This window comes from Colletotrichum destructivum, chromosome 3, assembly GCF_034447905.1.
Source record: "Colletotrichum destructivum chromosome 3, complete sequence".
Taxonomy (NCBI): domain Eukaryota; kingdom Fungi; phylum Ascomycota; class Sordariomycetes; order Glomerellales; family Glomerellaceae; genus Colletotrichum; species Colletotrichum destructivum.
This window is the reverse complement of record NC_085898.1, coordinates 3206820-3233578: the sequence shown is the minus strand read 5'-3', so window position 1 is coordinate 3233578 and position 26759 is coordinate 3206820. Positions and strand designations below refer to the sequence as shown.

Here is a 26759-nt window from a genome sequence, read left to right as displayed (position 1 = left end):
GATAGTATGGCCCAAGCGTCACTCCTCAGCTGCCAGCTCACAGCCAAAGGTGGGCGCCACGACCCAGAGAGTCGTCCTCTGGGATCAGTTCCCCCAAAGAAACTCGCGCCAAAATTTCTCCAGATCCAGACGCGACCCCGTACCTAACCATCGAACCTCGTCAACTTTCATCGAAACCACGCGCCTTTGGAGGGGCAACACCCGTGGGCATCATCCATCAACTAATCCCAACAATCGCATGCCATACACAGGCCGTTTCATCTGTGCAATTGGTCTGCATCCCATCCCGCGCGTCACGTTTTTGAGTTTATTCGCCAGGTTCCGATTCTGTTGATGTTCGTTGGCTCCTGAGTTTTCTGTACCAGAAGCCATCATGGAAGACCAAACGAACTACGGCATCTCGAATGCCGCTTCTCCAGGCAGCAACCCAATTCTTTCGCAGCCACCTCTGCAGCCTGCTGCACCCGCGGCAGGTGATGGCGCTGAAGGTGAGTGACCGCGTCGTTCCGATTGACAATACCCTTGTCGTCATCTAATCATCCTGTTTGTAGATGTCCAGATGACCGAGGGCCCTGTTGCCGAACTCAACATCAAGCAGGATAGTGCAACTCCCGCGCCGGGTGTCACATCTGACAACCCTCTCGATGCTCCGGATGGCCCTGCGCCTGAGGCTACGCAGGACGAAGAAATGGGCGGTTCTCGCGACGAAACGAAGGATGCCCAGGTCGCAAAGGATAGCGACGACAACATTGCAAACGATGCAGACGGTCAAGATTCCAAGACCAAGGAGACGCTTGAATCTGCAGCCCGGGAGCACCTCATCTCGCAAACACATGCAATTGTCCTGCCGAGCTACAGCACCTGGTTTGATATGAACACCATCAACGACATTGAGCGCAAGGCTATGTCCGAGTTCTTCAACAGTCGCAACCGCAGCAAGACTCCCGCCGTCTACAAGGATTACCGCGACTTCATGATCAACACTTACAGACTGAACCCTGTGGAATATCTCACTGTCACGGCTTGCCGGCGCAACTTGGCTGGAGATGTTTGCGCCATCATGCGCGTTCACTCATTCCTTGAACAATGGGGCTTGATCAACTATCAGGTACAGACCCTCGTGAGACGCGCATCCTTTACCCCATGAACTAACAGAGATGTAGGTTGATGCCGAGCAACGACCTTCGCACGTTGGCCCTCCCTTCACTGGCCACTTCAAGATTATCTGCGATACGCCCCGCGGCCTCCAGCCATGGCAGCCCTCTGCTGATGCCGTCGTTTCGGCAGGCAAGCCAAGTACCGATACTGACAAGAAGGTTACGGCAACGCCTGGTGCCAAGAGCGATCTCAACTTGGAAGTTAGCCGGAACATATATGAGGCAAGCGCCAAAGGAACGAAGCTCAACAAGACGGAGCCAAAGACTAATGGCGAAACACCTGTGACTAACGGTATCTCGGGTGTTGAGGAGGCTACCAAGACGCCCATTGTCAAGGTTAACTGCCACACCTGCGGTATTGACTGTACCAGGTTATATTACCACAGCTCACAGGCCGATCCTAACTCCAAGACCAAGTATGATGTCTGTCCCAGCTGCTACCTCGAGGGTCATCTTCCCGGCAACCAGACAAGCGCCCAGTTTACCCGTATGGAGAATCCCACTTACACAACTGTCCTCGATCGGGATGCGCCTTGGAGCGATGCAGAAATACTGCGGTTGCTTGAGGGCATCGAGAGGATGGATGATGACTGGAACGAAATCGCGGACCATGTGGGCACTCGAACACGCGAAGAGTGCGTCTTGCAGTTCCTGTCCCTGGACATTGAGGGCAAGTACGCAGACTCGGACCTTGCGGTGAATGCGCCAACCGGCCTTGCCATGCTCGGACAGCAGGGTGGTCACCTACCCTTTAGCCAAGCGGACAACCCTGTTATGTCCGTGGTCGGCTTCCTTGCGGGTCTCGCAGACCCTGCCAGCACGGCGGCAGCTGCCAACAAGTCAGCCGAGGAGCTCAAACGCAAGCTTCGCAGGCGACTCGAGGGTGGACACTCCGAGGAGCAGGCTGCAACCAATGGCAAGGGCAAGGACAAGGATGGTGGTGACTCAATGGACATCGATATTCGACAAGACATAACGACTACGACGACGACTACGACAAGAACGACGACTCTGGCGACAATTCCAATGGCTACGATGGGTGCCCGTGCCGCCGGTCTCGTTTCACACGAGGAGCGTGAAATGACACGACTTGTCTCTGCTGCTGCCAACCTCACGCTGCAGAAGCTGGAGCTAAAATTGAAATATTTCAATGAGATGGAAGCCATTCTGCAGGCAGAGCGAAGAGAGCTCGAACGCGGCCGGCAACAGTTGTTCTTGGACCGTCTTGCATTCAAGCGCCGTGTCCGAGAGGTGCAAGATTCACTCAAGACGGCAGTCGAGACGGGCGGGGACCAAGGCCTGAAGATGGCACAAGATGCGATGATGGACGGTGCCAACCTCACATTCCAGGCGGCACCTGGGCCCGGCGCGGTGCCGCCACTGAGCAGCGAAGGACAGATTAAGAGTTTTGAAGCTTGAGCTGAGTCGGTACCGCACTCTGTTCTCTGGCCATTGTGCTTCTGAATCACGATAACGACGATGCCTGGTTGTGGAGGACGTGTAACTGCGTGGTTGTGTCAGTGTGTGTGTAAGTGTGCGCGAGCGAGCGCGGCCGAATCGCGCTTCTTTTCTTTCAAGGGGTATGGGTTGGCGATGAACAGGAAATGGCACGAATAATTGCGGTGAATTGAACCAGTCTGGGTGATTTTTGGGCGTCGGAGGGGTTTCCATCTGCTTGGCGACGTATGGTCACCTCGTACAAGTGTATTAGATAGTTACATTACCCAGTTACCTTTACTGCCTTAATTGCTCTTGGAGTGTCTGTGTTGACAGTTCGTGACGACGGTGCTGCTCCTGGGCACTGGCCGGCGCAAGCATAACAAGTCTTGTTTGCCTGCAACCTGGACCGAGGCCTGCGAGCTGAGTGCCCACACTAAAGCAACATCCGCCCGCGGCGCCGTTGAAGGCTAATCGCAGTAGGTACTGTCCAATATCACATGTAGCATCAACGCCAGATGGAGACTTGAAGTTCTTGATGCAAAGAGGGCAAGGCATGTATATTGCATGTGCCATTAACTGAACGGAGCTACTCGAATGTTGGTTTGTTGTTCAACGGTAAGATGGAAAGGGGGGTGAGTCTTACACAGGGATTTGGGATTCGACGCGCAGTGCCATGCGTGATGCATAGCCAGGCGCTACGGCATGCATAGCATTTTGCCATTCATCCAAAGGCGCTTCGAAGCCAATGCAATGTAGAGGAAAGTACGGCACATACTAACAACCTAGTGAGGGCTATGTATGATGGCCATGGAAGGGGTTCCGGCCAAGATTCCCGTGCTCCGGAGGAGCAAGGATATTTTGGGTCCGTTCGTCCAGAGTTCTGTGCGAGTGACTGAAATCAAGCTTGAAAGCTGCCCCACTCCGATCGTACCTCCGTTAGTCCAGTCCGGCTGTCGGCCCAGTCCGGTGGTGTCCTTGTGTCCGTTACGAGCTGTCCGTTGCAAAGGACGTCTTCCGTCTGACGGGTCGCTTCCCGCGGCTCATTCCATCAACGGGCTTCGTCAGCCTTGGGCCAAGTGGGACATATTCAAGCCAGTAGACAAAATTGGTCACGTTGGCAGCTGCACCAGGACTCTGTGGGCTTTGCTGAGTCTCTTCAGTCTTCCGGTTTCTGGAGACCGGGGCTTGGAATCGCGGGCTGCGGATGTGCTGCATGAGGTACGTACCGAGGCACTGGGGTGCGCAGGTACTAGCGACGCTTCGTATCCATACACCGGCCGGCATGAAAAAGTACGGGGTAAAAGAGCGCGCAGCCCCTGTTTTACCTCGGCTCGACGGCCCAACCCACATCTCCAATGTAGTACGCATACGCAAGGTGCTCATATGCCGAGGAATAATAAGGACTGGAGGAGGTGGCGCGTGTTCTTTTGGTCCGGTGCTCAAACAGGCACATGAGGATTCGGAGAGAGAGAATGGGTTCGGATTTGTTGTTTCATCCCCCCCAATTCCACCTCCGGAGGCCGTTTTTTCATTGTATGCTTGTGGCGCGAAATACTAGTTGATAAGAAAGGTGACCAAAGATACCCGGACCAAGGCAAGAAAGAAGGGGTGGCAGCGCGAACAGTGCCCTGGAGGAGAGGGATGGGAAATGAGGGTACATACCCAGCCTGGGCCCGATTACTGGCTCTCCCCTCCCCTGTATTTCTCCTCTCCCTCATTCCTCTAAATTACTCTTATTTTATAACTGTTGTTCACCTGCTCTCCCTTCGTGTCTAATCATCGGGGTCATAATATCTGCAAGGCAGCAGAAAAGAAAAGGGGGAAAAAGGAACCTCAGAACACAGAGGAGGGGGCAAACAACATCTAACAGCACAGCATCTGTCACAGGACACTGTCACCCCACACTACCTGTCCACTACTAAGGTTCCCTGTCCTCTTCCATCTTTGCTACCATTTCAGTCACACCATTAGCTGCTGCAGTATCTTCGACGACACTTCCAATTCTGACATCTAGCAACGAATTGGGTAAGGATAGCCAGGTCTCAATCAGCGGCACTTCTACTTGACACCACTCCCTCCCCATCTCACTACCTCCCCATCAATCGATTCGACTTACTGTTGAAGGATTGAAGCAGCAGCACTTGGAAACCCCCATACTCCGAAGCCCCCCCATATTCCCCGTAATTAGCTGGGCCCCGTACCGAACCGCAACCGCAACCGCGTCCTCGACTCCTCTCTCCCTTCCCCAAAAAAACAAGGATCTAAAGGTAGCCCGAGAGTCCTTGACACGCACCAAACGCCAATCTCCAGCCACACATCCTTGCCCGGTTGACATAACAAAGCCAGTCGCGCGTGGCAGCTGGGTTTTGGCTTGTGACAAGCAGTCACCTTCAATCCGTCTTTCTCGGCCAACCCTTCCCTTCGCTTGCGACGGCTAGTCTAGGCTCCGTTCCGATCCACACCGAAAGCTGACTGTCTGGATTTGCTGTTACCGCCGCCTGCCGTCTACTCTACCGCGGGTCTTTCTGCAGCTACGTGTACCACTGTAACTACAACTGCAACTATTTGAACACACCAACCACACTCGCACCACCACCACCACCACCAACACACGTTTACCCTATTCAAGAAATGGTCATGTCGGCCGCTCTACGAGCTTTCCAGGCTAGGTCTGCCGCGGCACGAACGTCGTCTTTGAGAAATCTTAGATTCAATCGACCCGTAAGTCGTCTCGTCCTCGTCGACTTTGCCCGACGCACTGCTCCTAAGTCCATATATCCTCGGCTCAACCCCCATCATCCTTGATCCCACCCCGCTCCGCTTCTTTGGCTGGCTCCATCCGTTAGTTTTGGTGTCCCTTTCCGCCGCTCTACTATGCCACACTGTCTCCTTCCCTTCCTCCTCCAATTCGTGCCCTCCAACACATATTGATCTCTCGCCCCCCAGACCTTTGCAGCAGCCATGGCTCCCGCCACGAAACGGAACAACAGTTCCCTTCCTTCAGGTATGTTCAATTGTCTTGAGTTGTGTCTGTGCAACGTCACCCGTCATCTCCAAGTCACGCAAACCCGTGCGATTGCCCATCATTGGGCGCATTGCTCCAAACCGAACCGGCTGACATCTGCCGCTGCGCAGGATATGTCGAGGACAAGTCCAAGGGCCCCATGTTGAGGTTCCAGGACTCTCTGCCCCGGCTACCCGTACCTACACTCGAGGAGACAGCGGCGCGCTATGTCAAGACACTACACCCCCTTCTCTCCGAGTCCGAGTTCGCCGCCAGCAAAAAGGCCGTTGAAGATTTCGTTAAGCCCGGTGGCGTCGGTAGCAAACTTCAAGAGAAGCTGCTGGCCCGCAGAGAAGACCCTGCCCACCGAAACTGGCTGTACGAGTGGTGGAACGACGCAGCATACCTGAGCTATAGAGACCCTGTCGTGCCCTACGTCAGCTACTTCTACTCCCACCGCGATGACCGGAGAAGGAGAAATCCCGCCAAGAGAGCAGCCGCCATCACATCTTCTGTCCTTGAGTTCAAGAAACAGGTCGATGACGGTACCCTCGAGCCCGAATACATGAAGAGACTCCCCATCTGCATGGACAGCTACAAGTGGATGTTCAACACAAGCCGTGTCGCCGCAAAGCCCGCCGACTACCCAGTCAAGTTCTCCCACAAGGATCACAAGTACATAATCGCCATCCGCAAGAACCAGATCTTCAAGATTCTGCACGAGGTCGATGGCAAGCAGCTCAACGCGTCAGAACTCGAGCAGCAGTTCAACAAGGTCTATGAGTTGGCCCAGAGAGTCCCTGCCGTTGGTGCCCTGACCAGTGAGAATCGCGACGTCTGGGCCGATGCGCGCGAGATCTTGCTCAAGGCTAGCCCCAAGAACGCTGCTGCGCTGGAGACCATCGAAGCGTCTTCCTTCGTTGTCTGCCTTGATGACGCCTCCCCCGTTACCCTCGAAGAGCGTGCGCGTCAATACTGGCACGGAGATGGCGCTAACCGTTGGTACGACAAGCCGTGCCAGTTCATCGTCAACGACAATGCTACCTCGGGCTTCATGGGAGAACACTCCATGATGGACGGAACCCCTACACACCGTCTCAACGACTTCATTAACGACCTCATCTTCAATAACAAGATCGACCTCTCCGACCCATCCATTCGCTCCAACCTGCCGGACCCTCAAATTGTCAAGTTCGAAATCACCAAGGAAGTCCAGGCCGAGATTGACCGCGCAAGGAAAGATTTCCACGATGTCATCAGCCAGCACGAGCTTGCCGTCCAGGCCTACCAGGGCTACGGCAAGGGCCTGATCAAAAAGTTCAAGTGCTCGCCCGATGCCTACGTTCAAATGGTCATCCAGCTGGCCTATCATAAGATGTACGGCAAGAACCGCCCTACGTACGAGTCGGCCGCTACCCGCCGCTTCCAACAGGGCCGCACCGAGACGTGCAGGACCGTGTCGGATTCCTCCGTTGCTTGGTGCAACGCCATGGCCGACCCCAACGTTGAAGACAAGGACAAGGTCGACCTGTTCCGCCAGGCCATTGACTCCCATCTCGAGTACATTACCGCTGCTTCGGATGGCAAGGGCGTTGACAGACACTTGTTCGGCCTGAAGAAGCTTCTGGAACCTGGCCAAGAGCTGCCGGCCATCTATCAAGACCCTGCCTTTACGTACTCGTCATCTTGGTACCTTTCGTCTTCGCAGCTTAGTTCCGAGTACTTCAACGGCTACGGATGGAGCCAGGTCATTGACGGCGGATTCGGCATAGCTTACATGATCAATGAGAATAGGTATGTGTTGAAAAATCCACTTCTCGGCTCTGTTATCCAATCGCCAGCTAACCCGTCATTTCTTTCAGCATCAACTTCAACGTCGTCTCCAAGGGTCTTGGCAGCCAGCGCATGAGCTTCTTCCTCAACGAGGCCGCGGGCGACATGCGCGACCTGCTCATGCCCACCATCAAGCCGGCAAAGGCCAAGCTGTAAACATGAAAAGGAGGGACCACAGAGAGAATATCAGAGAGAAAGAGTGAGGATGTCTCACGGACGAATCCGCGCCTGCATGCGTATTTCCATTCAGGTGGTCGGTTGTGCTTGGCCTTGACACAATACAGTAGAAGCATTCCCGCGATATCATAGACGTAACCGGTGGTGTCGGTGCCATTGCGATCATTCAAGTTTTTCTCTCTAAATGTCTTCATTTGGTGTCCCCAATGTACACTACACCACGCCCGCTTCTGTTCCCTCGCCAAATTCGCTCCGTCTCCTTTCTCCCCTTGAATCCATCTACGCAATGAGAGGGGGATGCATGCAAGGCAGGCCGCTTGAAATGTACACTGGTCGAGTTAAAGAACGCAAAACCAGGAAGATAAACGACAACAAATAGATATGGCGATTGGGTGATCTGCCAAAAGAAACAAAATGTCGCCGTGTCGACAGTTTTCTAAACCACCCAAGTTCCTTAGATATGCAACATCCGAGTCTTTCAGCCGGAGTGAGAGACGATTTCGTTGACGAGGTCGCCTTTGCCTTCGTCAAAGTAAGAGCAGATCTGCGACGGCAGGGGCACTTCCTTGTAGTCCTCGTCTTCTCCCGAAATGACATTCAGGTTAATGCCAGAGGACTTGCTGGAGTAGATCTTGGTTCCCGTGCTCTCCTTGCTGAAGTAGATTTGAGCGCCGTCGATAGAATCCATCAGGACAGCCGGCACGGCCCCAAGGACTTGCAGCGCAAAGTTCTGGGACTTAATGACGTCCACTGTGGACACCAGAGACTCGACAATCAGCGATAGACGGCTCGAGTTCTCAATGGTGACAGCGTTGGCCTTGCCCTTGACAATGATGGTGGTGTTGCTGCACTTGCTGATCAGGATAGAGTGGGAGATGGATGCGTCAATCTCGATAGGCTGGGGCTCCTTCTCAAAGTTTTCCTACAACAAGCAGATTAGTTTCTTACGCCCTGTTCTCACGACCGGATTAAAGGGGCTCCATACAACAGTCCACTTGTTGCCCTCAAGCACCTTCTTTGGCGGCTTCTTGACACGCATGCTTTCCGGCTTAGGCTTCTTTCCCGGAGCCGGGCTCTTGCCACGCACCGATCCCTCTCGCTCAGGTACGGTCGAGCTTGCGCGGAGCGACGGGTTCTTGTGCGTCATTTCTGATCTGTCTACCTTGCGAAGACCTTTTGTCACGGCCTCGCCCTTGTTCAGCTCAGAAAAGACGGCGCCCAATCCGCCCTTTTCGCCGGGTGTCTCCTCCTTGATTTCAAACACGGGGGGTGGGCCGGGAGGCGGGGGCGGAGGCGGCAGACCGCCAGCCGGAGGAGGAGGGGGGGGAGGGGGGGCGGAGGAGGCAGACAGAGACTTGGCGACTTCCTGGGCCGGCTGACCCTTGGGGTTCCAGGGGATGCCGTTGGGGAAGTGTTGCTTCACGTAGTCGGTGAGATCGCGGAATACTTGGTAAAAGGCCTGGACCCATTCAGTCTGTTGCGCGTCCCTGGGATAGCATGTTAGCCAACCCATCCATCCTGCCAAGGCTTAAAGGGAAACCAAGCTAGCCGGGCCAATCTTACTTATCCTTCTGTTCCTTCAGCACTCTATTGCCGAAGAACTGGGCCGAGCCTAGTGAATCCTCGACATGCTTGAAGGGACGGTTATCGACAGTGACCCAGGCGAGAACCATGATGCCCTCTGCAACGGCGCTTAGCTGACTAAAGACAGCCGATCCTCGGTTGGACTCCTTGATGTTGCTGACAGCGACAAGAGCTTCGTTGATGGGTTTGAGGAGGTCCTGGTATACGGCCATCTCGGCGCCGTTCAGGTCGGGCTTTTTGGCCTTGGTGGTGATGAGCAGGAAGTTGCGCTGGGCTTGAAAACCTTGCAAGACTTTGGCAGCCTGTGGTTTAGATTTGTGTCAGATTGGAGTCGAAGCTCATCTCTAGAAGTAGACGCAAACTGACCTGGTCGGCAATGAGGCCACCCAGTTGCTTGCTTATGTAGACGTATTTGTCGACCGAGGTGGCTATGAACTGGTCAAACTCCTCGACGGACTCAGGGACCGGCTCAGGGGGTGCTTGCGGCGCGGCGGCTGCTTGCGGCGGCGGGGGAGGGGGGGTCGTGGCATTGGGGGCGGAAGGCGCCGATTCGACAGACTGATTGAGGGATGGGACGGCTTGAGGGAGCTCGATGGTCGATGTAGCAATATCTTCGAGTCTAGCTGTGGCAGCTTCGAGTCTTGTTGCGAGGTTAGCTACTGATGTGCGAACAAATTGCCGTGAACGAAAGCAGGAACGATGTGGGGCTCGCCGTATCCTCTACCCAAACGTGGAAGGGAGAAGTTTCTGGCTAATGGAGGACGTGGCAAGCGTACCGCTTGATGAGGGTCGTGAGATTATGCATATTGTTGGTTGCCATGGTGGAAGGAAAGGAGAAGCCTTGGCTTCTCGCGATGTGACTAGCGTCGCCAAAAAGGGACAGAGGTCGGCAATGGCCCGGGGGCTACGATGAGCGATAGAGGTGGTGTGACGAAGAGCGTCTGGGGACAGGAGACGAGACTCGATGGTGAGGTGTGGCGAGTAAGGCTGGCACTTTTGTCTTCTTTTTCGTAGCGCGATAGGAATTCTATGCGGCCAAGACTGATTAAGAAATGTTAGGACAATGACAGCTCAGCACAAGCAGTAGTGATGGTCCGTCGCCGGATGGGTCGATTGGAGTAAGGGTAAGTTTCAGCTGCTGCGGAGCCACCGAGGTGGAAGAAAGCGTGACTTTCAAGGACCAGAATGGAGCCGGCGGCACTGAGGATGTTTGTAGACGGGAAAGAGGAGGATGATAGGTAGATATGTGTTTTGGATGGGTAATATCGCAAGCATCTAATGTCATGCCAGACTACAGGTGGGGCACGTACCTACTTACCTGGCAGGTGAAGCCACGCACGTCTCGACCTCGAGCTTCGGTGGGGCCAGTAGGTCTGCAGAAGCCTGGCACTTGCAACACAGCTCACTCACGAGAGTTCATAACAATCGCCCACTATTACGGACATGCTGACGACATTACTGACAAACGTCAACTAGGCACCTATCATGCACGCCAAGGACACACCCAAGGCAACTATTAAAAGTACTTAGACACACTAAACCCTTCCCTTGGATGCCTAGGTAGGCACCATCAGTCCAACGGTGCATCGCTCGCCCCTTCTGCGAGCTTTACTCCTACAAAGTGAGCGATCTGTCAAACCAGATCTGCAAAACATTGAAGTCGCTTGCAGAATACAACTTGTCCGAGTTAAGGATCTCGACTGTGGGGAGGAGGGGCGTATATTGTAGGACCTTTCTCATATTGGTACATAGCTCTGCTGAGAACGGAGGGATGGTCCTTTTCATTGACCCTGAGATTTGTTGTACCCGACTCAAGCTTAATAAAGGGAGACGAGACAAGTCCAAAGCCTTTTGTATATTGTGCTTACTTGCCTGTCGTTTTTCATTACAGTCTTATGCTGCCCAAATCCCAAACTGGCCCCTAGCGGCGTCCATGCCCAACTTTCCCAAGAGGGTTATCGTGGAATTCAAGCGCTCCTTATCGGTCGATTGTCATTTTCATTCTTGAGTTGCGCTTTCTCAATCCTCATTCTCGGAAACTCGTTTCTTTCGCCCCACTCACTGTATTGCACAATTGATCGTGTTTGTCCCCGTCTTATCTCACCTCGCGTCACCTCTCACACGGGTACCTGCCTACCCATCTGCCTATCTAAAAAGGTGGCCTGCAAGAGCGAGAACACTCGCTCAGCCGTGCATATGCATGGGCATTCACCCAACTGAACGTGGCCAATGTTCGAATATCACCTACACAAAACCATTTGCTCACAAGTTTCCACAGCCGAAACCACCTTACCGCCTGCAGCGTCTCGACTTCGATATTATCTTGTTCGGACTGTATTTAAAATATATACACTCCAATAGTACACCGCATCGGCCCAGCAGCAACAAGCAAATCCTTCTCCTTCCCTCATCACTCACTCACTCTGTACCATCCACGTACTGGAATTTGGTGGTGGCCGAGTTGCCGCCATGGCCGACGTCGATTCACAAGCGCCGCCAGAGCAACGTCTCACCAAGGAAGAGTTTGCTGCGCTGCCTCCCATTGACTTTGTGACGCTGGGCATGTTCATAATTGGTGAGTAAAGCCCTACGCCCCAAACATCGACGCAGCATCCCTTCAATTCAAATACATCAGCACACAAGTCTCTCAGTCTCTAATGGAAAATGCAGATGAGATACACTTCTTGCCGCCTACGCCGTCAGTTTATAATATCCTTGGCGGCGCCGGATCATACGGTGCTCTAGGAGCACGTCTCTTCTCGCCGCCTCCCAATGCCTCATCTGTGGGCTGGATTGTCGACATGGGCTCCGACTTCCCGTTGTCCTTGACCGACCTGATTAGCAGCTGGGGAACATCCGTCGTGCTCCGTGACGACCCTGAGCGCCTAACCACTCGTGGTTGGAACGGTTATGAAAGCGCCGAAAAGCGTGCCTTCAGATACACCACCCCTAAGAAACGCCTCGCGGCTGGCGATTTGACACCCCATCTACTTCTGTCCAGGTCCTTCCACCTCATCTGCTCACCGGCCAGATGCAGAGACCTGGTCGCAGAGATTACCTCGTCTCGCAAGCGCGTGTGTCCACCTGATGTGTACACCAAGCCCATATTCATATGGGAGCCCGTGCCAGATCTTTGTACGCCTGACGAGCTCCTCAACTGCACCAATACCCTACCCCTCGTCGATATCTGTAGCCCGAACCACTCGGAGCTGGCCGGTTTCATGGGCGATGATGGCTTGGACCCGGAGACCGGCGATATCTCCAAGGTAGCCATTGAAAGGGCTTGCGAGCAACTCCTCGCCAGCATGCCTCTTTCATCGTTCACGCTCGTCATCCGCGCCGGTGCAAAGGGCTGTTATGTCGCCCGAAACGGCGGTCGCAAGCGACAATCCAACACACGGGATGATGCCGGCCCGAAGCGTCGCAAGAAGGAGTATGCCAGAGGCGGCCTTCAGCCGGACACTGATATTGAAGCACTCTTTGCCGGTCTGCTCCAGGATGGCGATGGCCTTGTTGTTCGCGAGGAGGTCGAGATAGATTCCGGCGTCGGGCAATGGATACCTGCTGTCCACACCGACCCCGCCAGGGTGGTCGACCCAACTGGTGGTGGCAACACCTTCTTGGGCGGCCTCGCCGTCGCGCTCGCCAGGGGTAAGGGCGTCGAGGAGGCTGCAACATGGGGTAGTGTCGCTGCCAGCTTTGCTATTGAGCAAGTAGGTATGCCCAAGTTGGACCAGGACGAGAACGGCATGGAGACGTGGAACGGCGTCCAGGTAGAAGACAGACTTGCCGAATTCAAGAGTCGCTTCTAGAGAAAATAAGGCCCGGTACATGACCAAACTCTGTCTCCATGGCGCCATTACTCGCGGACAGAGAAGTGAAGTAAAATGTTTGACACCGAACACCGACGTTTGTGCCATTCATGTTGCCAAAGCTGCGACGACAAGACCCTCCCTTCTAGTCATTACTCTACCTGTCATTACTCAAACACCCCTTCAGACGCCGCCTTCCTACCATAAGCCTAACGCCTATCTTTATCCTTGAGTAGCCAGTCCAGCATGCCACAGAGGCTTAAATCTTGTAGACAAGCTCGCCATCAGTGTACCTGTTTCCCGGTTAGTTACGAGCATCCACAAGTCAATACGCTATGAGAAAAGGATTGGTCAGGGGAGCGTACATAATCTGGTTAGCTTCATCCATCTTCTTAAGAGCTTTGACAGCTTCCTCTTTGCTAAAGGCGCCACTGCTGCTAGGCTGCAGCTTTTTGTTGACGGCTTCAAGAACAGAATCAACGTTGGCCGAATCGTCGTCGAACAAGGCCGAATTGAGTAGTTGGCCGAGAGCGGTCTTGAAAGCTGCCAGTCGCTGGGGGCTGATAGGTTCGTTTGTAATAGCAAGGCCAGCCGCCTCCGACGCCAGCTCATCGTCATTCTCTGCATCCTCCTGCGATTGTGAAGGCAACTGGGAAGCGGGCACAGAAGAAGCAAAAGATGTCTGTGTATGCGGTGCCGCACTCGAGGAAGTAGCGCCACCACGGCGTTGAGATCTCCGGGGAGTGGCATCATAAATGTCTTCGTCTTCTTCTGCGTTGGGCCGTGCCGGCGATTCTGCATCACTGTTCTGGGCATCTCCGTTGGCGGCATCGCTCCGATTGCCAACAGTGGCCCGAGGGCGTGCAACACCTCTTGTCGACCGCGTGGGTCGCGAGGCTGGTGTTCGGGCAGCTGAGCTTCTGGCATTGCCATCGTTGCCATCGTCCTCAGACGAGCTTTCCTCGCTTGATGAGGCGAAATCGGTGGTCTGTGTCTTTCTTCGCTTCTTTCTTGACTCGTCCTCGACCACTTCTTTGAACAAGGCGAATCGGAGGATTCCCTCGGCCGCAAGCGCATCACGTTCTTCAACTCTGTTGGAAAGTCGGGACTTGGCATGAGCGGTAGCCAAACGAATCAAAGTCTCCAAGGTACGAACAGTCAAAGGACTGGTTCGGCGTTGGTTACCTTCCATCTCATCGTTTCGTAGACCAACGTAGATATCCGCGATACGGTCTGATGCGGCTTGAGTCAGGACCGGGCGAATTCTCGTTTTAGCGTACTGGATGTATTTCTTCATGAAAGGTATGCTGAGGACCTCGGGCTTCTTGTTCGCGCCCCGGCCAGATGTCAATGTGACGCCGGCATGGAGCATCGCGTCGAACTTCTCGTAAACGTCAGTGAGTCGTTGACTATCGGTCTGGTTGTTGAGTGCGACGCCAAGGGCTTGACCGGCATTCTCGCGCACAGGTGCCCCTTCCTCGGTGCCCGGTTGACGGTAACGGTGCATCCGCAGAACGTGCTCCGAGACCTGTCGATCTCTCGTATCTTCGATGTCGTCAGTGACAACAAACAGAAGATCGAAACGAGACAAGAGAGAGTCCGGCAGGGCAATGTTCTTGTGCGGGTCTTTATGGGTGTCGTATTGCCCGAAGATGGGATTGGCGGCGGCGACAACGCTGCATCTGGCGTTTAGCGATGTGTGTATACCCGCCTTGGCAATGGTGACAGTTTGCTGTTCCATAACTTCGTGGATGGCAACTCGGTCAATGTCAGACATCTTGTCGAACTCGTCGATGCAAACTACACCACGATCAGCCATGACCATGGCTCCCGCCTCAAGTCTTCTCTCTCCAGTCTCCTTGTCTGAAGTCACAGCAGCAGTAAGACCAACGCCAGACGAGCCGCGACCGGTGGTGGCGATTGCGAGCGGTGCCGTATTGAGGACGAATCGGAGAAGCTGAGATTTGGCCGTGGATGGGTCGCCCACCATAAGGATGTTAATGTCACCTCTCAAATGTGTACCGTTCTCGAGGTTCTTCTCCATGCCACCGAGGAGCATCAAGAGGATCGCCTTTTTGATGTAAGCATGGCCATAGATACTCGGTGCGAGTGACTGGGACAACAAGTCGAGAAGATTCTTCTTCTTTGCAACCTTGTTGATATTTCGAATGTCGGTATCAGTGATGGTGGCCGTCGCGACACCTCCCCCAGACTTCGAAGAAAGAAGAATAATGTGATTGGCAATGATGACCGTCTTGAACAGCGCACTGTTGTGGTTGGTGTTTCTGTTTCCGAGGGTCCTGTAAATGCCGACAAGCTGAACGCGATCGCCGGGCTTGACCTTGTCCACAAGGTCATCGTCGAGTATTACATCCACGCCGCGAGGTAACTGACCGGCAGGGGCACGTTCGGGCATCTCCTGAATGGACACAGTTTGATGGTCTCTGTAGGTGCTAAAGCCGTACTCTGTAGTGAGGGGGTTTCCTTCGTCGTCCTCCTGGGGGTACGCGCTCGACGTGGTGACTCCGTTGGTCATGGTCTGGTCCTGGTATTCGCGGAAGTGGAAGATGTCCTTGGTCTCGTTGTAGTGTACGCTCTTCACGACCTTGGGCCGAATCAAAGAGCATCTTGTGACGATGCCTTCGAGAGACACCATGCTGTTCAGGTGCTGCGAGGACAGGGTGCGAGGGTTGCAGGCATTCATGCCAAAGCTACCGGCCCAGGCGCAGTAATACGACACATCGTTCAATTTTTCGGCGTCGCCAGACTGGGGCAAGGTCTTCACGATTTGCTTGAGAGCATGATTGAAGGCAAGGCTGTAGTCGAAAGGGTCCTCGAGGATTCCAGAGGCGAGTTCAGGGCTATGAGCGCGGAGTTGATCGAGATTGACGACGAGTCTCCTCTGGTTCTTCTGCAGCATCAAGATGATGGCTGACCTATAACTGCGTCCTTGCGAATCGTTCTCTGTTGATAGGGTTGTGGTCAGCATGCGCATACGACGACGAGTGATAGAGAGGATAAAAGATGGCGGTTTCTAGCAGGCCGGAGCAACATACGAGGATCGAGAAACTCTTGGGCTGCGCGCACGCGGTCCAAGGCGGCTGCGTCTTGCAGCATAAAAGAGTCCATGACGGGTTCCAGAACTCGGCGCGGGGATTGGAGTAGAGACGAAAAGAGAGCGCGATTAAAGAAAGGGTATCAGAGGCAGAAAATTGGCTACAAAAAGCCGCGGCATAAGATAGGATAGGAATTCCAGATGGAAGTGGGATGGAGAGTATTACATAGGTCAGGAGGGAGGGGGAAGTGCGCAGGAGACCGGTCCACCGCGAAGAGTGTGCAGATGCGCCAGGTCGGTTCGGTTACCGGGGAGAAAAAATGGAGGGGACAAATTACATACCAAAACGCGACTCGACGCGCAGTGGGATACGACACGCGTTAAGTGATGTGATAAGCCCGCCCCCCCCTTTTGTGGCTGGCGATCATACCTAGGTACCTACTTACCTCGTGGCTGGTAGTTGGACAGGGCCAGGGGTGTGGCTAGGTAGCAGGCAAACAAACGTCTCTTTGCACTGTAGACATCTGGGCGTCCGATGGATGCATGAGACGAGACGAACTTGACCCCGTCCCGTCTCCCACCCCACAACTTTCAATCGCAGTGACAAATGGACTTTCCTCCTGGCAGCTACTTTCACATCATTCGTGCATCGCCCCGTCTTCCATCCTCGTACGGACAACCTGTTGTTCTGTCTCTTACTTGTCGTAGTCCTTACTACCATTTGGCCCCAAGTACAGCCTTGGACACACTGCTTCTTGTCGCCTTGGTCTCTGTCACGTCGTTCCTCTCGAGGAATCTAAACCTATCCTCCAGTTCGTTCCGTCACACTTCGTGTGTATAGTGTTGCTGCGTTGCTACCTGACAGGAAATAAGCGGGTGCTGCGAATAACGTGCCATTGTGTTGGAAAGGTCCCATGGACGACGTCCAGTGGGCCGCCGCACCACTTGATTAATGAACCGTCTCAATCTACTCATACGGATTTTTCTTTTCTAGGAAGACAAATTCCGCAAATAAGAGCCAGTTCTTCAGTGCCGTCCGCCAGCATGTATATATATGCACCGAGCCGATGCTTCCATAAGCTGGTTGAAGCGATGTCGCTGCATGTTACAAGCTAATCAAGGTTTAATCCATGTGGGAGGAGCTCTCCGCTGCACGAGAGCCAACGGCTACCTTTTCTCACTTTGGCGCGGCCCGGTGGATTCCAGCTTACTTGGAGCAATCGCGAATTCGCTGGGGCTGTCGGCTTTGGCGTGGTTCTCCGAGCGACATCGCTTACTTTCTCTGAACTCTATTCTCCTCCCTCCCCTTGAACACACCCTTCTCTCCATACCCGAGGCAGGATGCGCCAATTCATCCTAGTCGTCCATAAAAGGTCTGGTCTGGGTATTATCAGAACTGACGTATGAAGACAGCTATAAATCTGCCATTGCGCCATGCCACCGACATCTATCTGCTGGCGTCCGCAAAAACGCTAGGCCGGCTTTGCCTCTCTGCGTCCCCTTTGCATACTCTTTGCATGTTTTGCTTAACAACTCGCCTCTATTGTTTCCCGCTTATTACAGGTTTTGGCGTGAATTGCATGTTGCCCAAAGATGGTTTTCCAGTCTCTCGATGCCGCGGCACTTATTATTGATGCTAGTCAATCCGCTGTGCTTCACCGTGATCTACGGAGCCACTTCGCCCGCATAATTGGTGGCGAAGGCCATTTCTATATATTGGAAGGCGGCAGGAAGATATTCGATGCCTCGGGAGGCGCTGCAGTGGCGTGCCTCGGCCATGGAGACAAGAGAGTCGCAGAGGCCGTGATGCGACAGCTAGACGGCATCGCATACAGTCCTTCGACATTCTTCACGACGCCTGTATGCGAACAACTGTGCCAGTTTCTCGTCGACTCAAGTCACGGCCACATGTCACGAGCCTACCTAGTCAGCAGTGGTACGTACGTGTCCACTACTTTGATAGAAACAGCCCTCTGGCTCGTTGCTGACGTGTTCTAGGGTCCGAAGCTATGGAGGCAGCTATGAAACTGGCGAGGCAATATTATCTGGAAAAGGAAGCTGCCGAACCACACAGGCATCTCTTCATCGCGCGAGAGCGGTCATATCATGGAACAACCTTGGGCGCACTGTCAATGGGAGGTCATGTGACTCGTCGAGCCAACTTCACGCCGATGTTAATCAACAACATTGTTTCCCACGTTTCACCGTGCTATAGTTACAGGGACAAGACGCCAGGCGAGTCGGACAGGTCCTATGTTGCAAGACTCGCCCAGGAGCTCGAGGATGAGTTCGTTCGGGTGGGTCCAGAAAAGGTCTGCGCATTTGTGGCAGAGCCGGTTGTTGGAGCTGTAAGTCAATTCGTTGAAGAGGCGTGAAGCGGCAGCGTCCCTGGATGGGCCGACTGACTGACATGTTCGCGCAGGCTTTGGGATGCGTTCCATCCCTCCCTGGCTACTTCCGGGAAATGAAGGCGGTTTGTGATCAGTACGGAGCGCTCCTCATCATGGACGAGGTCATGAGTGGCATGGGCCGGTTGGGAACTCTCCACGCATGGGAAGACGAAGATGTGGTGCCCGACATCCAAACCATCGGCAAGGGCCTAGGTGGGGGGTATCAGCCGATCGCAGGCGTTCTCATCAACAGAAAGGTAAGCGAGGCATTGGAGAAGGGCTCCAGGTGAGTGTTCAGATGACCTGTAGCAACGACGCAGCGGCGAAAAGGTTGACTCATGCTGGGCTAGGTGTTTTGTTCACGGACACACGTATCAAGGTCATCCTGTTGCATGTGCAGCAGCACTCGCAGTACAGCAAATCATCCAAGAAGACGGCCTCCTCGGCAACGTGCGGACCATGGGCCAAGTGCTATCGGAGCTTCTGAGAAAGGGCCTCCAAGACGAGCCTTACGTCGGGGACATTCGTGGCAAAGGGCTCTTCTGGGGCATCGAGTTTGTGCGGAACAGGGACACGAAAGAGCCGTGGCCACAAGAGGCACATGTTGCAACGGGAATCAGCGATCTCGGACGCACGGAGGATTATGGCATTGTGGTGTATCCCGGAGCAGGTACTGTGGACGGTATACTAGGCGACCACATTATCGTGGCACCGCCATATACTGTGACGAAGCGCGATGTCGAGTATGTTGCAGAGACGGTGACAAGACTGATCAAGGGGTATTTCTCAGGCTTGGAATAAGTTTAGATGACTGGGATGATGATCACTGTTGCTTGCTCCCCAGAGTGTGATACAAAGCCTGCCCCTGCACGAGTAAAAAGTGTTGGCCAGTGTCACGTAACAGGGAACGGCTAGACGAACGTGTAGCAGTTGATGGGTCGCCAATTCCGACCCATTCTTGAAGACAAAATGTGTGCAGACTTGATATTGCTTGACGAGATGTGCTCTTCTTTTTCCTGGTGCTGTGCCTGTGACAGGACCATAGCTGTCGAGAAGACGTAGACTTGAAACGGATGAGAATAGAAGTGGATCTGAACAAGGACGTGAACTATTAGGCAGTACCCAGCCGCGGGGTTTATGCATGATGTATAGGTAGGTGTATAAATGGGAAGAGTATGTGCACTAAGCAAGCAACCCAACCCGCCCCCAACACAGTTCATCCAACCTCGCTACCCGCTGTGCCAGGTCCCTGCGTCACAGCATCAGCAGCAGCATCAGCAGCAGCAGCATCACCACCTTTGGAGAATCGATCCTGCGGCGGACTGTAGATGATGTAGTCTTCACCCTGATCCGCGCCTACTGATCTGACCATACCACGCTGCGACGACTATCTTGCCGCCGTCACGACCGCAAGGAGTACGACGCCGGCGACGTCCGCACTTTACTACTCCCCACTGGGCCAACAATCAAACGCCATTGACATCCCCTTACCCCGTCTCCAACCTCTCCCCTGTCGCTGTCTTCACAACCACAGCTACCTTGGGCTGCATCCGCAGACGAAGAAGTGCGCCATGTCCGTTGGACCTGCAAATAGTCGCCATGCCGCCGACGAAGAGGCTCGCGCCGAGGTCGATGTGCTTAACTCGAGGCTCGAGAAGACCTCCCAACTGACTAAGAAGATCCAAGCATGCATGGGAAGGTTAGAGTCTACCGGCAAGAGCGTACGCGAAGTCGCTGGTCCCTTGAGCGGAGAGACCAAGAAGCTTCAGGTCCTGGGCAACAGTACGTCCGTCCGAACACGTTCCCCTTCTTGGCCCCCCCCTCCTCAGTCGAACTGACTTTGGGCTCCTTTCTCGCAGACATCGATGCCGTTCTCGCAGCCATCGAGCGGCTTCGCCAACCTGCCGATAGCAAGAACGACGAAGAACAAATCATCCGAGCTGGCCCCGACAAGTCTGGTCTTTCCAACTACCTGGCCTCGATCAAGCGACTGTCCAAGGCCCTCGCCGACATGCAGGCCTCTAACCTGCGAGCGAACCAACAGACAATGGCAGAGCTAGTCCGCTTGATTAAGTCGGGTAACTCGCAACTTGAGGGCCATTTCGACAAACTACTCCGGGGAGAGACGCCTCGCTCGGTAGAGCCGCTCCATTACATTACGAAGGACATGCCATTCCCAGTTCTGTCCCAAGACAAGGTTGCGCGCTTAGGCCTGGTCAATTCGTACATCTCGGGCAATCATCGCCAGAGCGGCGGCGGCAGCGCTGCTCCTCAAGATTCATCGACGGCTAAGATTTACGCCGAAATACGCGGCCCTTACCTTTCGTCTACGTTGGCCAACCTGGCCGCCGCTAGCGTTAACACGACTAAGAAGAAGAATCCCGACGCCATCTATCGCGCTGGCACCAACGGCATCGGCACATACGCGCAGGCCATGGAAGGTCTCTTTCTTGCCGAGTACGACAACATCTGCAGTATCTTCACGCGTGAGGACTGGGGCCCTCTGTTCCAGGCCACATGCCAGGCCGCCATGGCCGAGCTTGCCCGCACCCTGCGAGAGTTGAATAGCCATATCAAGGGTCACTTAAACACAGATTGCTACCTCGCTTACGAGATCACCGAGATAATGTCGGGCTTGTCGAGCAACTTGGAAACACGTACTGGCGAGCTCAAATCATCGCTTGCTGCAGCGCTCCGGCCTGTACGGGAGACTGCCAAAGTGTCGTTGGGAGAGCTGTTGGACGACACGAGACGAAGGATCACTGCCATGCAAGCACTTCCTCAAGACGGCGCACCGATACCCATCGTGTCCGAGACCATGCAGCGTCTACAGACCATGGTGGAGTTCTTGCGGCCAATCTCAAGTATCATGTTCTCCTTGGGTGACGGGGGATGGAAAACCAACGCTGCTACCGACGGACGGTCCACTGATGCGATTCCAAGTCTCGCTTCCTTTGACATTGGTGCCGACGGCAAGGAAATTTTTTCCCATTACTGCTCGGACACGGTCGATATGCTTATGACATCGCTTGATCAGAAGGCCAGGCTGGTTCTCAAAGGTGGCCGGGCTGTCATTGGTGTGTTCTTGGCCAATAGTGTTGTCATTATTGAACGAATGATCCGCGACTCGGACCTCGCGCCTCTTCTTGAAGGACGGATGGGAATGTTGGACCAGTGGCGCAAGAAGGCGACAGGCATGTACACCATGGATTGTAAAGAGGTGTCGACGCACTTGTTTGATGTCATTCACACAAGCAAGCAACGGCCCACGTCAGGCCAGGCCGACTCGGCTTCCATTCTCAAGGGCCTGAGCAGCAGGGACAAGGATAACATCAAGGGCAAGTTCCAGGCGTTCAACGCCTCCTTTGACGAGATGGTCAGCCGGCACAAGACATACAATATGGAACGGGAGGTGAGACAGATATTCGCCCGGGACATTCAGCAGATGCTTGAACCCTTGTACAACCGTTTCTGGGACCGATACCACGAGGTTGACAAGGGCAAAGGCAAGCACGTCAAGTACGACAAGGCCGGAATAGCCGCCGTCTTTGCGACGCTCTACTAGGCAGGGGCTTTGGTTTTCGTATGATCACATGAGGTTTCTGATCCTCGTTCGGTGGCTTTTGTCTTGTTTTTGCAAGTGGAAATAGCGGGCGTCTCGGTAGCGAAGAGCAAAGCCTGGTTTGGCAAATGTATCTCCTGTTAGTCTGTTTTGCCGAGTCCCGCCCTTTTCTGGTTTGAAAAATCCCCAGGAAAAATTCAGGGAGGATCATTTGGGCGCCAGAAGCACAGCAGCAGCAGTGGCATCTTATAAGGTACGCAGCTCGCGTAATAACGTCGCCCGCGGTGCATAGCCGACAATGACATTGATAGGCTTGAGCACCAGAACAATCTGTTGGTAACCGAGGTGGCGTGGGCAATTCTTCTGGTTTCATGTGCTTACACGGCTATAGGCAAGAGCATACGATGGGTCGCGCATGGCACTTGAATTGGGAAGTCAGATCCGTCCGGTCATGTAATAAGTCTGTCTCGAGAGCGCCGGTTCGTAAAACTCGTATCGACAGCTGTCGGCCAGTCAACACCTCCCTGACACGGTGCCTATTTCGTCCACCTTGTCTCTGTTGCGCTATGTCCGGAACATTACCCCGAGGTCTTCTTGAAGAGCAAGTCGATGCGTTCGGACCTATGCCATACAATGACATCGTCGCTCCGGCGCTTAAACCACAGGATGCGGTGCTGGGGGATGAATTCTTCATGCGTCTGCTCACTCTTCCAGGCAGAGAGAGCCTTCTCTTGAGGTCCCAGGAACCGGTCCTCATACCCGATGAGGAAGTCGTTGCTGTCAATGTTCGGATCCCATCGCAACCGGTTCAGCACATCAAGTGCCGCGCGGAATTTGCCCGCCCCCTCGGGTTTCCGGACTGTTGTTGAGCGCTGCTTTGCCGACTTGCCTTTTTTTGCAACCTTGTCCGCCAGCCACCCCTGGTACTCTTCGTCGACGTCATCGTCCTCCTCTTCATCTTCCGTGTCGGAGTCGTCGTCACCATCAACGTGCACACCCCATTCACGATCGTCCAAGTGTAGATCATCTAGCTCGCTTCTCTTGACGACTGTCGCACTAAACCAAGAAGTGTTTGGATCAAAATACTTTTCGTCGCTCATGATGAGCTTTTCAAATTGCTGCAAGACGGCGCGCAGGTTGCTGTGTGCCGCCTCCAGGTCATCCTTTGATGGCTTCTCGTCCGAGTTCATCCACTCCAGTCCGACGAGATAGGAGCCCTGGTAGTCGCCCTGAGTCCCCTTAGCTTCGGAGCTAGATGAGTCGACGAATCTGGCAGGCCAGATTCTTGCTGAGAGTTCGGGTACTCTCTTGTTTACGTCTTGGGGAAGAAAGGGTCAGCCACGTCTTGCTTCCAGGGCGGGTTGCGGGGGTTCTGAGAACGACTTACCAACCAGAAGCGAGGCACAACGAGACTCCAACCAGCCGACGAGTTTGCTTCCACGTTCGAGGGATGCTCCCCAGTAGTGAACACGTAGGTTGATGAATGAACGGAACGAGCCAAGGAAGTTCGACGCGCCCGGGGTCATGTTCTTTCTGTGGCTTGAGTCGGGGATGGACAGCAGCGACTGCCAGCTTGTTCCGTCTCGTGATAGTTGAGCAGTGGCCTGGCAGAGCTCGGCCGATATGATCTTCGTGGTCGGCACTGACGCGGTGAGTGCCGTGTTGAGCGTTGGAGAGTGCCAGCCGAGAAGGCACATGGCCTCCCTCGGTGTCCGATGATATCTCAGATTCTTGTGGAAGAAGGGGTCAAAGACCATATCTCTCTGCCAGTCAAGTTGCGAGTAGTGGTCAAAAAAGGTTGTGATTATGTCCGCAGTGGAGACAACGCCGCCATCGTGTAAGAGCATCTTACAAACCTTGACCAGCATGACAGACAGGTGTATGCCGCCAAGATACCCAAACTTGGCTGCGTATATCCCGCGCGCCTTCGCCCACGTCTTGATGGCCTGGAAACTCATGCGGAACTGTGCCAGGTCGGGAACGGAACGCTGAAGGTAGAACAGATCCCTCGCAGGCTTCAGCTTCAAAAGAGTCTGCATGGGCAAGCTGAAAGCTGGATCTGACGGAGGCCGCTTCAGTATGTCGGGCCACTGTTCCACCACGCTGGGTGCCTGGCAGTATTGAAGATCGCACTTTACGCCCAGAATCTCCACCTCGAGCATAGTGCCAGTCTTGGCCTTGACTTTCCTTAATAACCGCACACCCGGGTTGCCCGACTTTCTCAGCCTTTGACGGGCCAGGATAAAGAAAACGCGGGAACTGATAGAACCGATACAAAGGCAGTCGATGTCGGACGTCTTGGACCAGGTGCCGAGACCGTACGATCCCACGGGGACTAACATAAAAGCCGGACGGCCTCGTGTCTGATCTCCGGTCGTTTGGTCCGAGTCCAGGAGGGTATGTTGCAGCAGCTGAAGGGCCTCTTTCCGAACAGCCTCGTCTTGCTCCGTCGGGAAGATGTTGAGATTTTCCATGCACCGTCTCAGCACGGCAACGTCGGAAAGGCCAGCCGGGGCCTTTTTGGGCTGGACATGAACCACTTGGGCACTGGTGGCTGCTGCATTTTTCGAGTCGAAGCGGTGCAGAAGGCATCGAATGCCCCAGTGATCACTTGCGTATAACGGACCTTCCCTGGTCTCGCCTTTGCCAGTGATGAAGCCGAACATGTTAAAGCGTGAGATCCGGAACGGGCCTCCACTCTTGACCAATATACGGTCGTATCTTTGCGGACGGTTGTTGAGGCCACTTCCGACCATCTTGGCAGCATGTGGATTCTCTCTGGGGTCGAAGGTTGCCCCTTGCTCACCCTCGAAGATATGACCGACGTCACCTTTGAGGTTGTCACTGACACCGGCCTCGATGCGCGAAACCATCCAGACATCAAGGAGGTTGGCTTCGGCCAGGGTTGTCTCAATGTTTCGGAGAACATTTTCCGTCTGCGCGGTGATTGCTCCCTTCTTTACAGCGTTATCAACAGTGTAGGAAGATGTGGTGATGTTGAAGTCACCGGCGATGACCCATTGGTTGGCTGGATAATCGCTCCTGAGGTGGCTCAAGATTCGCTGGAGTTCTCTGGAGACTACTGTCAGCTCGGAGACGAGGCAGTTCATACATATCTGTTAGGCCAGTCGGTCGTACCTTTCTTTAGCGGCGACGGCGCCATCTGTCAAACCTTGACTGAGATGACAGGTTGCCAGTACTAGAGGCAACGCAGGGCCATCTGCCTCACTGTATCTCAGGCCATCGAACCTAAGCACGCATGATCCCTTGTGTTGACGCTTGAAGGGTAGGTATTCCCAGGAGAAGGGGTGTTTGCTAAGGACCACGTTGTTAAGTATATTGGGCAACGGGCCAGCAACTGGATCGTCGGGTGACCCGTGTGAGGCATACGTATACTGCTTTCGAATGCGGCCGTCTTCGAGCAAGAAGGGCAGAAAGTCATCAGTTACCTCCTGGAGCACTACGATGTCTGCCAACGCGGTTCCTGCGACGAGGTTATCGACGATCATAGGATATCTGGTGCGAGAGGGAGGCCAGTGGAACTCAGCAAGGACGTTCCAACTGGCAACAATGAGATTTTCGAGCAGCCCAGCATCCGAATGTGACGCTTCTGGGGAAACTGTGTCAACCGGCTGCCATACCAAGAGCCGATCCGAGAAATGCCATGTGCGTTGCGGGATAACAGTCAAGCCCATTTCTCGTTCCATGCCAAACAAATCACCGCAGATAACCAGGGAGGGAGAAACAAGGTTAATGAGACCCCATTGTTTCATCTGGCCCGACGGGGCCCGAACTAGAACAGCCAGTTGACTGGCTTCCCAACTGACTGGAGGCAGGCGCCGCAGCTTTTCGAGGAGAAAATCAACTTTGGACGAGCGAGTCGTATCTTCGCACTGGGCCACCGTCATGTGCATGTTGTATGGCTCCAAGCGTGTCTGACCGATGGCTGCGAGGATGGCGGCTCTCAAGCAGTTGAGTTGAGATGCGTTCTCGGCGTTTCTGTCGCACAGAAACAGTGTACTGCCATTCCTATGTTGAAAATAGCCCGGGGAGTCCAGGTGGATGGGAAGAGTGGCGGGCTGCCCCCGGTCCGTGAGGCACTTGACAATGGCATCACAAGCCAGGCGGAGAGCATTGGAATCCGTGGACCTGACGAACGGATAGACGAGGTTGACATGGGGTGGCCACTTCGCATGGGCCTTGTCATTATCGAAACGAAGGCGGTCGACCAACGGCCATTGGTCTCTAGGGGGTATCAGGCAGAGAGCCGTGTCGTGGTTCGATGGAGCTGGGAACTCCATGGGTGCTAATGTATTGATCCGGCTTGTGTTTAGGTTTGTGCGAATGTTGGTTGCGACCGGGATGGAAGTGGCACGTCGACCGATCCTGGGGTGTAAGCTGGTAAACCGAGATTTCACCAGCTGTGAGATAGCCAGTAGTAATCAACGTTGCAGGAAGAGTATGGTCGGTATTTTGTACGCTGCGGAACGAGGTTGGCGGACTAGAAGATGGAAACAAGAGACAACAGAGGCTGATTTAAGGTACGAAGTCAAGGCAGTGTAAATACTTCGCACACAAACCTTTCCCACGCTCTGGAACAGGGTCAAGGGTGCAACCAAACACACAACGGCCAAGCTCAGGGTCAAGTCAAAGGTCAAGGGTCGCCGGAAGCTGTCGAATCGACTCAAAGTCGGAGATGGTGAGTAGAGGCCAGTCACTGGCCGAATGTGTCAGATACAAATGCA

At 54.2% G+C, this 26759-nt stretch overlaps 9 protein-coding genes across 9 annotated transcripts; 6 read left to right on the top strand and 3 right to left on the bottom strand.

Annotated features, from left to right (window-relative positions):
• Positions 1 to 114: 114 nt before the first annotated feature.
• Positions 115 to 2899, top strand: CDEST_05069 (Putative SANT/Myb domain, SWIRM domain, Homeobox-like domain superfamily protein). The gene is made up of 3 exons (XM_062921228.1): positions 115 to 488; positions 552 to 1108; positions 1164 to 2899. Exons 1-3 carry the CDS (start codon positions 374 to 376, stop codon positions 2574 to 2576), a joined length of 2085 nt encoding a protein of 694 aa, XP_062777279.1. The 5' UTR covers positions 115 to 373; the 3' UTR covers positions 2577 to 2899.
• Positions 2900 to 4055: 1156 nt separating this feature from the next.
• On the top strand, positions 4056 to 7794 carry CDEST_05068 (Putative acyltransferase ChoActase/COT/CPT, choline/carnitine acyltransferase). Its single transcript, XM_062921227.1, has 4 exons — positions 4056 to 5318; positions 5544 to 5601; positions 5733 to 7395; positions 7464 to 7794. The coding sequence occupies exons 1-4, from the start codon at positions 5229 to 5231 to the stop codon at positions 7588 to 7590; spliced, it is 1938 nt and encodes a 645-aa protein (XP_062777278.1). The 5' UTR covers positions 4056 to 5228; the 3' UTR covers positions 7591 to 7794.
• A 1-nt stretch (position 7795) lies between these two features.
• Positions 7796 to 10455, bottom strand: CDEST_05067 (Putative cyclase-associated protein CAP/septum formation inhibitor MinC). Its single transcript, XM_062921226.1, has 5 exons — positions 9972 to 10455; positions 9562 to 9835; positions 9175 to 9497; positions 8597 to 9098; positions 7796 to 8533 (listed from the first exon to the last, which is right to left on the bottom strand). The coding sequence occupies exons 1-5, from the start codon at positions 10013 to 10015 to the stop codon at positions 8090 to 8092; spliced, it is 1587 nt and encodes a 528-aa protein (XP_062777277.1). The 5' UTR covers positions 10016 to 10455; the 3' UTR covers positions 7796 to 8089.
• A 289-nt stretch (positions 10456 to 10744) lies between these two features.
• On the top strand, positions 10745 to 11755 carry CDEST_05066 (uncharacterized protein). The gene is made up of 2 exons (XM_062921225.1): positions 10745 to 11048; positions 11205 to 11755. The coding sequence occupies exons 1-2, from the start codon at positions 10967 to 10969 to the stop codon at positions 11747 to 11749; spliced, it is 627 nt and encodes a 208-aa protein (XP_062777276.1). The 5' UTR covers positions 10745 to 10966; the 3' UTR covers positions 11750 to 11755.
• A 1-nt stretch (position 11756) lies between these two features.
• On the top strand, positions 11757 to 13260 carry CDEST_05065 (Putative carbohydrate kinase PfkB, ribokinase). Its single transcript, XM_062921224.1, has 2 exons — positions 11757 to 11770; positions 11866 to 13260. The coding sequence occupies exons 1-2, from the start codon at positions 11758 to 11760 to the stop codon at positions 13005 to 13007; spliced, it is 1155 nt and encodes a 384-aa protein (XP_062777275.1). The 5' UTR covers position 11757; the 3' UTR covers positions 13008 to 13260.
• Position 13261: 1 nt separating this feature from the next.
• Positions 13262 to 16445, bottom strand: CDEST_05064 (Putative mini-chromosome maintenance protein). The gene is made up of 3 exons (XM_062921223.1): positions 16064 to 16445; positions 13373 to 15971; positions 13262 to 13300 (listed from the first exon to the last, which is right to left on the bottom strand). Exons 1-3 carry the CDS (start codon positions 16134 to 16136, stop codon positions 13267 to 13269), a joined length of 2706 nt encoding a protein of 901 aa, XP_062777274.1. The 5' UTR covers positions 16137 to 16445; the 3' UTR covers positions 13262 to 13266.
• A 61-nt stretch (positions 16446 to 16506) lies between these two features.
• Positions 16507 to 19450, top strand: CDEST_05063 (Putative aminotransferase class-III, pyridoxal phosphate-dependent transferase, major). Its single transcript, XM_062921222.1, has 4 exons — positions 16507 to 17998; positions 18061 to 18410; positions 18485 to 18738; positions 18803 to 19450. Exons 1-4 carry the CDS (start codon positions 17656 to 17658, stop codon positions 19251 to 19253), a joined length of 1398 nt encoding a protein of 465 aa, XP_062777273.1. The 5' UTR covers positions 16507 to 17655; the 3' UTR covers positions 19254 to 19450.
• A 209-nt stretch (positions 19451 to 19659) lies between these two features.
• On the top strand, positions 19660 to 22353 carry CDEST_05062 (Putative exocyst complex component Exo70, cullin repeat-like-containing domain superfamily). Its single transcript, XM_062921221.1, has 2 exons — positions 19660 to 20234; positions 20312 to 22353. Exons 1-2 carry the CDS (start codon positions 20024 to 20026, stop codon positions 22015 to 22017), a joined length of 1917 nt encoding a protein of 638 aa, XP_062777272.1. The 5' UTR covers positions 19660 to 20023; the 3' UTR covers positions 22018 to 22353.
• Position 22354: 1 nt separating this feature from the next.
• On the bottom strand, positions 22355 to 26741 carry CDEST_05061 (Putative polymerase, nucleotidyl transferase domain, poly(A) polymerase, central). Its single transcript, XM_062921220.1, has 3 exons — positions 25153 to 26741; positions 23402 to 25086; positions 22355 to 23332 (listed from the first exon to the last, which is right to left on the bottom strand). Exons 1-3 carry the CDS (start codon positions 26313 to 26315, stop codon positions 22593 to 22595), a joined length of 3588 nt encoding a protein of 1195 aa, XP_062777271.1. The 5' UTR covers positions 26316 to 26741; the 3' UTR covers positions 22355 to 22592.
• Between the last annotated feature and the right edge of the window lie 18 nt (positions 26742 to 26759).